The sequence below is a fragment of the Eimeria mitis genome, genomic scaffold (genome assembly GCF_000499745.2).
Source record: "Eimeria mitis Houghton genomic scaffold, Emh_scaff507, whole genome shotgun sequence".
Lineage (NCBI taxonomy): Eukaryota > Apicomplexa > Conoidasida > Eucoccidiorida > Eimeriidae > Eimeria > Eimeria mitis.
Window position 1 is genome coordinate 41 of NW_013573364.1, and position 11,870 is coordinate 11,910.

Below are 11,870 nucleotides of genomic sequence, written 5' to 3' on the forward strand. Positions count from 1 at the left end.
GCACTAGCTCAGAAAAGCATACGTAGTCTCCGCATGCTAGTGCAGGTGATGGGCGTAGTATCCCCATGCTAGTGTAGGTCTTGTTTCTCCGTATGCGGGTAGATGCAATTCCAGGGAGCACAACAGCAGCGGTGGCTGGTTCTGTCTTCGACGCATTCTTTGGAAGATCTGGGGCTACCCAGCAGCAAGTTGCTTCTGTCCCGCAGGCGCCGTCCATGTTCATGTATCTGGGCGCACTTCAGGACTTGCAGAATACAGTGGGGAAGCTCAGGCGCAGCCCGTCGGTCTCTCCCCACATGCTGCCCCGCAGAGACCAACAACGCTGCAGTATGCTATTCCCACAGACAAATGCAGCGGCCTTCGTCGCTCATGCAGTCGCAGTATCTCATTCTCACGCCTCCACAATATAGGCAGCGGTCGTTCCACTAAAAAACGATTGGAAGCCAATTGGAGGCGCATATAGAAGGAAACATGGTTAGGCAGTTTGGGAGGCCTTGCTGAGACTCAGGCTGTCCCATAGCCGAACTCCTGACTGGTAGCCCTTCGTCTGGCTGTCGCTGGTGCTGCAAAGTGTGAGCTCTTGCGAAATTTGCGCGTGTGGGAGTATCTGAAGCGTAAAGCATCCGCTTTCTGCGAGCTGCTTCTGTAGCTGCTGCTACCCTGAAGGGCACCTTTGCTGCTGCTGTCTGCTGCTCCTGTTGCTGTTCTAGCTATTGGTATGGCAATTGGTGCTGCTGGTATGCCCGCGTATGCTGCTGTGGCTCCCGTTTCTCCACTGTACTGCCTTCGGTTGCTGGTACAGTTGCTGGTACAGTTGCTTTTGGTGCTTCTGGTGTTGCAGGAGGCGCATTTACATTTCTTCATTGCTAGAGCACGCCGAATGCACGCCCGACGTTTATGGCACATACATATAGAGAGCAGCTGCTGCTAACTTGATTAAAGCTTCTTCACAGCAGCAGCAGACACGCAGCGCCAAAAGCCAAGCTGCACAGGAGGAGCGCACAGCCCATGAGAAATGCCGCTTATAGTCAGCAAACTTCCTTCTGCAGACCCTCTCAGGACAGAAGAGTGGCGGCCGTTGCTTTTGCCCGCAACTCAAATCTCGTTGAAACGCGAACGGTTCTTTTTCTTGATTCCGGCTTGCAAATATCCTTTGGGCTTTATTTTTGGGTGCCCGCGTTTTGTTCGGATGCTTTTGTCCTTTAGCAGCAGAAGAGTTTCTTCATATGGAACTCAGCAACATTTTAGACAAACATGTCTAGTATCCACATCTCCTGCAAGCAACAAGACAAACCAGCCACACACCATCCAAAGACGCACGCAGGGGCCGCGAACAAACGAGCAGCAACACCAACAATTCAGGCATGTTTAAGAGCGTCAGCTGTGTCAGTGGCAGTGGTATGAAACCGCAGAAGCAGGCGGCGATGGCGAGTAGCATCCGGCCTGAGCTCTTTCCGCACACGAGGCTCATTTATTATTATTACGCTGGAGTTCCCCGCTCACCGCGGAACCCTATGATCCCCATTTCTATTGGTTCAGATGCTTTTCTCTCCGGCAAAGCAGCATTTCAAGGTGAAGCAGCAGCTACTGCAGCTCCCGAATTTGTGACTGGCCCATAGGCCGACGCAAACGGTGTTGCTTACAGCCAAGTGTGTTTGCTACCTTGAAATGCAATAAAGTCTCTCCGTGGAAAACGGGATTCTCGTTCGTGCCTCCTACACATTTAGTAGAAAACACTTTCAACGAGATGGACATGAATCCCAAGTCTGCTTACTCCGCTTATTTCTTGTTCAAACCCCAACATTTCATTTATTTCTTATTTACTCGTAGTTAGTTCATTTCTTCCACATGCAAATCTCTTTAGATTTAAATGTTACGTTCACATCCGTATCCGTCCAGATCTGCTTAAGCATGAAATCGGGTCAGCAGCCGAACAAGAACTAGACGGATATACAATAAATGAAATAAAAGTGTTTGGCCGCAATGGAGTATTTCATTTAGTTCATATTCATTTATTTCGGATTCAAATATGCGTATTTCAGCTACTTCGTATTCAAACCTGTGTGTCTCATCTAAATCGTATACAAATCCTCTCATTCATTTATTCAAGCTCCTTTACTTCAATTATTTCGTATTTATATGTTTACTTCATTTATCCCACTGTCAAATCTGTATTAAAAAACTGCAATTCCCGTGTGTCCTTGTTTTGTATGTATTGTGTAGACAAACGCGTAAAGTCCTGCGGCATGCAACGTAGGAGCAGGCTCTGCGGCGAATTTCAAGGGCCTCAACCTGAATTTTCCAGAGCCCCAAATTCAGAACCCCGATGCCCTACACCCTGAGCTCTAAATTCCAAAGCTGTATAACAGCTCATAAGCCTCCTCCTGTTCGCCTGCGGCGTCTTGGAGCAGCCAAAGGTTATTTCCGTTCCCAAATTTAGCACTGGTGCCTTCGCGTAGCAGCATCAAACGTCATCACCTTTATTACATTTGAACAGCAACATCACTATTAATGCAGTTCTATTTGAACGACAACCGGCGATGGACAACCTACACACGGGCTGTAGAAACTGTCAATGCTCCTGAGGCTGCTGTACATGCTGCTGCTAACGCCGGTGCTGCGGCTATTGCTGCTACTAGTTTTGCTGCTTGTGCTGCTGAAAACATTGCCTAGGGGAAACTGTAGCGCGCCCTGTCCGGGAGGCGACTGCTTGTTTGGTATCCGTGCTTACAGCGACTAATGGAGTATTCACTTGTTTGTATAACTGCATTTATATGCCATTAAATACATATTTATCTGCATATAAACATCTAGAACCGTATATTTGTTTGGAGTACGCGACGCTCGTACAGACCAACCAAAACTATACTGGAGTACTGGTGCGGCAATGGCACACAAAATTTGATTTGCAGAGGTATCGACAGTTTTCTTTTTCTGCGCCAAGGCAAAGGCAAGCAAAACAAAACACCGGAGACGCAACGACCTCAGGAGACCGGCGCCCCGGGTGTCCTGCGTTACATCTGACGATGAAGTTGCAACTATGAGGGTTCAACAGAGCCCGTCCATCCATCCGTCCGTGCGTCTGCATGCATGCACGCATGCATGCATGGGTGTATACATGCAGCATGCATGCTTGCAGCATCCATCTACCATGCATCTCGCGCAGGCCCGCCGCTGCGTTCTGCTGCGAAGCCCATGCCTGCAGAGAAGCCTGTGGGTCGTCCTGGGACCTCCGATCGCCAATCTGATGCCCCTCCCGTCATGCGGCTGCCGCCTCCAATTGAATACGACGAGCCCGCTGTGGCAGAGGAGCGGCTGAACGAGCCCCCCCCACCTCCCCCGAATCTACTGCTGCTGCTGCTCGCCATGCGGCCGAAGCCCCCCCTGCCTCCCAGACGCAGCGAGGAAGAGGTGCAGGAGACGACGAGAGGATGAAGGAATCCGGGTATTTCCTGGTTCGCCTCTTCCAAAAGATGCAGCAGATCGCGTAGAATTGGTCTGTTTTGTTCGTTGACAAAGGAGGTGGCCAAGCCGAGGTTGCCCGCACGGCCTGTACGGCCTATGCGGTGTACGTAGTCGTCAATGTTGGAAGGCAAATCGTAGTTAATGACATGTTTAACGTTCGAAATATCGAGGCCGCGGGCTGCCACGTCGGTAGCCACCAGAATCGGCCTGTGACCCGACTTGAAATGCCGCAGTGCGTCTTCGCGTTCTTCTTGGGTGCGGTCGCCATGAATTGAAATAGCCGGAAACGTCTCATTCAAAAGGTAATCCTCGATCATGTCTGCTTTCTTCTTTGTTTCTACAAACACAATCACCAAACCCTTTTCCGACTCGCGCAACAGATTCACCAACAACTTGATCTTCTGGTCTTCGTCTGCATACAACAGCCGCTGACGAATGAACTCGTTCGTGCTCCCCACGCGTCCTACTGCCAAATAGATGTAATCGTGCATGAAATCCTTGGCTAGCATTTGAATTTCCTTCGGGAACGTCGCAGAAAACATGATAGTCTGCCGACCGCGCCCGGGTCCTTCTTCTGAAACGCTGCCGGGAGAAGGGCACGGAGGCAAGTCGAAATCATCTACAATGGACTTTATCTGGGGCAAAAATCCCATGTCCAACATCCTATCCGCCTCATCCAGCACCAGGTAGCGCACCAAAGCAAGACGAATCTGAACGCGCAAATACGCAAAAACGAAGGCTTGACATATACCCAAACATCCAACATCGCAACAAAGGGCAACCCAAACAATACCAACTGACATGAGAAGCATACTCACAACACATCTGTAGGAACAAGAGCTATAAAGAAAAGGGGAAATCCCCTAGAGTAATAATGCATCGACAGGCAACCATAAATCCTAAGCCTTGAACCCTAAACAGTGGAACATGAACCCCAGGCTCTCCCAATATGCAGCTGTCACTTCTACAGGCAACAGAACGGCGGCCGCTCTGTACGTTCGTGGCAATCGTTTCAGATCACGCACTCTACAACAGTATTTCGAAACAAAAGAAGCACGTTCATGTTCTGTAGCTATGGATATACACTCCCAAGGCAAGCATGATAAAGCTGAACTATATACGAGAAGCAGGATACATACCTTCTTCCTTTCAAGAACGTCTGCAAGTCTGCCTGGTGTTGCGACGCAAATATCGCATCCTGCATCTAAGTCCATGAGCTGTCGTTTGATCTGAGATCCGCCATAAACCGGCACCGTTCGGATGCCAGTTCCGAATTGGAATTTGCGGGCCTCTTGGTATATTTGCATTGCTAGTTCTCTGGTGGGTGAAAGGACGAGACAAACAGGAAAGACGCTCCTTCTGTACGCGCTGGTTGATCCACGTTCGCTAGCAGGCAAAGGCGGTGGCCCCGTCTGGAGCATTTGCGCAATGATGGGGTACAAGAAAGCTGCCGTTTTCCCTGAGCCTGTCTGCGCGCAGGCCATGAGATCTCTGCCTGCTAGAATGGTGGGGATTGAGTTTTTCTGAATTGGTGTGGGTCTGCTGTAGTTTACACGCGAGACATTTTCCATAAGAAGAGGAGAAAACTTGCAGCCCACCTCTTCAAACGACTCTACAGGCATAATCCTCTCGGACCCCCGTCCCTTCAGCTCTACAGGCACCTTGTCGTACGCATCAAACTTAATGCCGGTGCTCTGCTGCTTCTCAGGACTGAACACATCATCTGCGCGCTCAGGCCTGTAAGAGCGGCCGTCACGCACATCCCACCCCGTTCCTGTCTGACTCGGGCGGGGTGGCCTCCCCCCCCCGCTCCAGCTGCTGCTTCCACCGGCCCCAGGGCCTCCACGCGGTGCGCTGTGTCCATCAGGGGCGACACCCGCTCCGCCTCCTCGCGAGTCCCCGTGGGGCCCCCGGAAGTCGCTGGCCGGAGAGGGACGGTCAGCTAAACAACTAAAGCGGCCGCGAGCCTCAGGAGAGGACCCCTGCGGATTGCGGCGGCCATTCATAGACCCCAGGGCCCCTGAAACTGGGCGTGGGGGGCCCGTGCAAGCTGCTGCTCCTCCCCCCCCTGTAGACGGGTAAGAAGGGTACGCGCCACCCACCGAGGCCGAAGGGGAACCTGCTGATGCTGCTGCTGAAGCGCCTGGCCCCTGCTGCTGCTGCTGCTGCTGCTGGCGACGGAGATGGGGGGGAATGTATTTGGCGGGCGCTGCATCAGCCGTCCCCCCTGTTGGAAATGCGGTATCCATGATTGACGGTTCGAGGTTTGAGACAACGGGCCAACGGGTGACAGACCAGGAGAAGCAACGCGCAGGAGGGCAGCGGGAAAGAAGAGAAGAGCAAGGAAGAGCTCACAAGTTCACAACTGCAAAGGAAGGGGTCTAAACCAGCAGCAAGTAGCATGCAAAGGCAGGCCCTGTGGAGGCAGCCAAGGACGCCGGTCGGCACAGCAGACACTACGCACCTGACGAACACGAAATAAACGCTGGAGAGGAACTCGCTGAGGAGAAGAGGCCTCGAACTTCTTGTTTTTTCTGTTGCTTCTTCTGCCGTCGCAGCGCTCCTGCAGCCGTGGGGAGGGGGCCCGCAGAAGGAGTTTTGTGGGCTCTTGCGGGGTACACGGCAAAATAAGAATTTTCAATCAAGACAGCAAAGAGTATTACTCCTAATAACCAGACACGGCCACCAACAGCAAACCACACACGCAAACTCTCTGTTACTTCATACATACATACCGCGCCCATCTAAACAACTGCAGCAGCCGCTGCTACCGGAGCTAATAATGCTGCAGCCAGGGTGGTGCTTGCAAGCGGGGAAGCTTCTGCGTTTCTCTTCAACAAAAATACATTTAATTCTTTTGTAATTACTACAAAATAACACTATTCACTTTCTATCGCGGCTATGAATTAACCCATTCAACCCCGCGAACACCGAACCCACTGCAGCCTGCCCACGCAGCAGCCGCTCCAGCGTCCCGTGGCTGGGGTGCTCTTACGAAGGAATTTAGTCATTGTTTCCATTTAAATATGTTCATTGCTCACGAATTCAACTTATGATCAATTCTAGTGGTGATATTTCCCTCGTTATTGGTGAAATTTAAACGCGCGTCCCAACCCCATGGCCGCTCCCTTGCTTCCCCCTGGCGGGGTTCGTTACGAGTGCAACAAGAACCTCGATCTTAGCAGAGGATCGTTACCAGCTGTAGTACAGCACAAAAAATTATAATGAGCGCCCCCCCAAAGCACCTACGCTAGCCCTGCTACTCCTACAGCCTCCACGCAGGCGCTGCACAGCGGCCCTATGGCCTGCTCCTTGTGAAGTCAGTACCGGTGCCTGTACTTGCAAGAAGGCTGCCTACTCAGAATCAAATAGTTAACAATTTTCTACAGTTTTAGTGCATGCAGCATATGCATGCACGCACCAGCACTGTAGGCTCTGTTGCTCTTGCTTGCGGGATTGCCTTGCGCTACCACTAGTTTGGGTAGGGTTTGTTGCAACTCATAACATGCTGTATCCCTCACCAGGCCTTTGGGCCTCCAGTTCCAGCCCGCTTGTTGACTGGTGAGGATGCCAGCTGCTTTTCTCGAGGCAAAACGATGAGCAATGGTTACGCAAAAAGAAAACCCCAAAATTTCAGGCGCGACACTACAATAAACGACGTTTGGTAGTTGTCTTTGGCCTGAACGACTGGCTTCTAGTGGAGTTGTACTCTCTGCGGAACGCGCAGAAATACAGGCTGAGGGGGAAACTCGCGATCTGTTGCATGATATCCTCTGTTGCTTGCCCTCAGGCGGCAAAAGCGTTAATTTAGGTCGTCGACTTATCTGCGCTCTAGAAACGTCAGCATACCATCAACGCCTGGAATTTTACTCGCACAGCTACAGCTACCTCATTGAGAGAAGGAAAAGCTGGAGGAGAAAGAAATCGTGAAGACACATTTAACAGAGTTAACAGAGTTTAGCCTTAGATACCCGGGACTTTGATAATCCGAGTTGATCTCTGGATATCGACCATGGGAAAGCATTCCTCATATATATATATATATATATATATATATATATATATATATATATATATATATATATACGCCTTTCTTGAGCTAGCGGCGGCGGGTATAAGCGTGGGCTTAAACAACGCACCAACAGATTGAGCAGCGTATAGCCTTTATATGGCAATTGTCACATGTATTCACGGATTCTCATTTTTCTACTAGGTTGGGGTTGTATTGAACGGCGGCTTCAACCCCAAACACAAGGCAAGGGGCACCGTATTCACCACCTGTGGGGGGCCCTGGCTGCAGACGCGCTGTGCAGTTCGCGGCAAAAGCAACAAACAGGCACAGCGCCTGCAGGTGCCGGCAGCTTTCCATCCTTTGCTAAATTTCCTTTGCTTCTCTTTTTTGGGTTGCTCTGGGCACTCTCGTGTTCTCCTTTCCTACCCTTCTTCCGCCCATCCCTTGCTTGGCAATCAGGCACACAAGGGCGTGTACTAGTGTGGGTCGCGGAGTGGCCGTATGCAGCATGGCCACTCTAAACATTTTCTTTTCCGGCAGCATACAACATTCATTCTAGTAGAAATACATGTATAAATTTCAAAGACTATCTACAGCGTTAGTACATGCAGCATAAGGGAATTTGGTTAGTCTTGCATCTGCATTCCCCTTTCATCATGTGCTGTAAGACACTGCATCCCTCGTGCATGCTGCGCCGTATACTTCAGCTGGTGGTAGACAGGTAAGGCGAACAATTGTCGTTAGAGCCAGGTAGAGTCAAAACGCTTAATATGTGGGTTGCGAAAAAACAGCTTTAACCTCCCCTCCCGTTTCCAAGCGACTTGAGTACAGCACCCAAGTCTACAGTACTGGGGGTATATAACTTTTGTATTTTGTATAATTCACAGTACAAACAACTAATGTGTACTTAGAAGTAAACCAAACGAGGAAACTTAACTTTACGGCAGATCAAACCGTGGGTACGCTGCAATGGAGGCACAAAGGCGTGGGGTTGATTGTGCGGCGAGGAGCCTGTTAGTCCTCTCATGAGCTGCAACACTCCCTGCTGCAACCTTCGTTGCAGTGCAACCCACCATAGCCTGGCAGAATACCCAGTAGAGCCGCCTTTGGCTGCATGCAGTAGCACCTTTGGAAAATTACTATCAACAATCTACGACGTCCCTGGCCCACAGGAGGCAGCCTGCTTGCTAGAATAATTACACATTACACCGACCTCAGACAGATTGCAAGAAACCCTCGGGGCCCCCGTTCTCTCCCGAGCAAACACCAGCACGACAGGAGAAAACACACACGCGGTCGTGTGCTTCCCTGCAGTTATTTTGTGGCGTTTGAATTGAAGTAAGCTGGCTTCTTTTAATTACATGGAGATTGGATAAAGGATTTACTGGACTTGTTGCTAAAGCAGGTTTTACATTGCACTGTGTTGTGTTCTGTAGTGGCGACGGACCGACGGCGGCTACCGAAGCCGCTGAGCATGCAAGCACACGAGGGTATATGTGATATTCGATTAGAGAGGTCTGAAAGGCTTATAATTCGAGTTGATTATTTTTACTGCTGAGCTCGTATCGTGTTTCTGCTGAGGTCCGCGAGAAGGCAGCCAGGCCCCCGTGCCCTCTCTCTGCTCTCCGCTCCGTTGTGTGCAAGTACCTGAACGCGTGGCGGCATTCCTTGGAGTTTTCTGCTGCTGTTTGTGTAAAAGTTGTATTATTTCGAGTGTATATTCAAGAGGGAGGTTCAGAAACACCTGAGGAGCGAGGGCCGCCGCACATGCGGGGAGGGGCCCCGCGGAGTACGGCCGGGTATAGAGGCGGTTTTTTTGTTGCATTTATTTTCATGTTCGGGCGGTTCGGGGTGGCACTCCAGCAGCTGCTCCTCCATCTTTAGTGTTCGTGATGGCAGCAGCAGGGGAAGGGGGCGGCGGGCGTGCAGCAGGCCGTTCTGTGAAGCCTGCTTTTTGGTTGATTGCAAGTTCGCTTCGAGAGGGCCAAACGACGGAGTTGATTCACTCGGGTGTACGCAATGCATTGCTGCTGCCGCGTACCCCGCTGTGTGATGACGTGGGGTTGTTTGATGTGCCACTGGGCCTGAAATTCGGCTCTTTTGACGATCTGATCCGCGCCGTCGATGCACTGCAGAAACAAGACGGCGTTGTGGAGGCAGTGCTGCGGCGCGTGGAGCGTCAGGCACTTGAAATAGACCCTGATGCACAATTCAAGATTATGTGGCAGCGGCATTCTTTGACTCCTGAGCAGTACATCCGCCGTTTCACTTGGGATGAATCAAAGTTTCCTAAAGCGCGTGCAATTCGCGAAAACATTGAAGCAATTGTTCAGTCAGTCAACAAACTTGATGAAGAAGTACGAGCCAAGGTAGCAGCATGGCAGGAGGTGCGGCAGCAGGTCAGTGCCTCTGCCTCGAAGCGAGATGTATTGTCGTACGCCCAGCGGGACCTCGTGGATCTCTTAACCCCATCTGTCGTAGAAGAAGAGGATTTCGTGCAGACGGAGCACCTGACAACAGCTGTTGTGTGTGTAGCGCTAGAAGCAGAGGCAAACTGGTTGAATTCGTATGAAAAACTAAATCATTTCGTTGTGCCGCGCTCAGCTAAGAAATTCAACATTCCCCCGGATCGTGAAGGGGTCTGTCTGTGGAGGGTTGTGTTGTTCAAGAGGGGTTTAGAGGAGTTCAAGAAAGCTGCATCAGAACACAGGTTTGTGGTTCGTGATTTTAATTATAATGAGGGAGTATATAAAGAAATGACAGAACAAAGAGCCAAGATTATGGCGGAACAAACAAAACACGAAACTTTTTTGAGTCGAGTTTGTTTCGCTGCATTCTCGGATATATTTGTTGCATGGGTACACTTGAAAGCGATGCGGGTATTCTGTGAATCCGTGCTAAGGTTTGGTGTTCCTCCTAATTTTGTTTCTTTCTTCTTGAGGCCTATAGGAGAAAATAAAGATAAAAAAATACACAAAGAACTCGATACCCTCATCACTCCCCCTGGCCTCTTCGGCAACAGGTTCTACGCCAAGGATAGCAATGACGGAGGAGAAGGCGAAGACTTCTTCCCTTATGTGCTGCTCACGCTGCAGCCGTTTGCAACATGAATATAAACGCATGCAAACCATCCAATCAATGAAGCCCTCTGCTCTGCAGCAAGAGGAGAGGCGTGACGTAATAAATAACAGCAATTCAACTCTGACTGCTTTCATGGGTTTCGCCCGTGCCTGTCGTGAATGCATGCATGAGTATGCATGCACTTTATATGTGCATTCAATGCATGCACTGCAGGCATGCATGCCATACATATATCCCGTGCATGCGTTGCATGCATGCGTTGCATGCATGTATACAATACATGTACTGCATGCATATATTGCTTGTATGCAACACATGCATGCATTGCATGTGTGCACCTTCCACTCTATCCTTTTCTCGCTTGGGTTGCATCCATGAGTGCGTGGAATGCATGCATGCATGATTCCCTTCGTGGGTGCATGTTTTTTATGCATCGATGCATGCATGCATGCACGCATGGTTTAGAAGGATAAGAAAAACAACGCTGAAGCAATTCTAAGTAACAACAGCAACAGCAGCACCAGCTGCTGCTGCTGCTGCTGCTGCTGCTGCTGGGACGGATTTGTGAACTTTCGCAAACTTTCAAGTTTCCGCCAGTTGCAGAAAGTTTGTTCTCTAGTTTTTAAGATGTATATAAAAGACGTTTATATACTTGTTTGTAAATACTGCCCTTGTTATTTGCGTATGTAGTATATGTACTATATATTTAATGTACGGATTATTGTTTATTTAGTGTGTGCTTTATACATACAACAAACATATATATATATATATATATATATATATATATATATATATATATATATATATATATATATATATTTATATTTATATATGCATATGCATAACGTGCACTCAAATAACATGCGGATGTTTCACAGTTTAGCATCGCTAGCTAACTATATGCACTGGCAGAGCATTGTTTGGCCCGCTTGAATTTCTACCAACTGCTGGAAAAAGTTAATAAAATATTTCGAGTATTAAGCGGGAAAACTCTGTAGTTTTAAACACAAGATGGCTGTCAGTGGAACCTCCTTGCAGACAGCTGAGAGAGGCGTAATATGCAAAGGAGCAGCAGCAGCAGCAGCAGCAGCAGCAACAACAGCTGCAGCGGCAGCAGCAGCTCCGCCAGCAGCAGAAGCTTTTAAAGGTCGACAAGGTAGAACAAGCCCCCAGAGACAAACACACCTCAGATGAAAACAAAGTTGGATCGAAATAAACTCTCAATGAAAAAAAAAAAAAAGTTTTTAATGAAAATACACTTCAGTGGTTACAGCAATTCACGAGAAACTACTTAGTTCAGAATTTTAGA

General features: G+C 49.4%; 2 protein-coding genes across 2 annotated transcripts; one reads left to right on the plus strand and one right to left on the minus strand.

Annotated features, from left to right (window-relative positions):
* Positions 1-3,146: 3,146 nt before the first annotated feature.
* On the minus strand, positions 3,147-5,714 carry EMH_0014530 (ATP-dependent RNA helicase, putative; the record flags this gene model as incomplete). The annotated part of the gene is made up of 2 exons (XM_013500145.1): positions 3,147-4,175; positions 4,605-5,714. The coding sequence occupies 2 exons, from the start codon at positions 5,712-5,714 to the stop codon at positions 3,147-3,149; spliced, it is 2,139 nt and encodes a 712-aa protein (XP_013355599.1).
* A 3,655-nt stretch (positions 5,715-9,369) lies between these two features.
* Positions 9,370-10,587, plus strand: EMH_0014540 (vacuolar ATP synthase subunit c, putative; the record flags this gene model as incomplete). Its single annotated transcript, XM_013500146.1, has 1 exon — positions 9,370-10,587. The coding sequence occupies one exon, from the start codon at positions 9,370-9,372 to the stop codon at positions 10,585-10,587; it is 1,218 nt and encodes a 405-aa protein (XP_013355600.1).
* Positions 10,588-11,870: the final 1,283 nt, after the last annotated feature.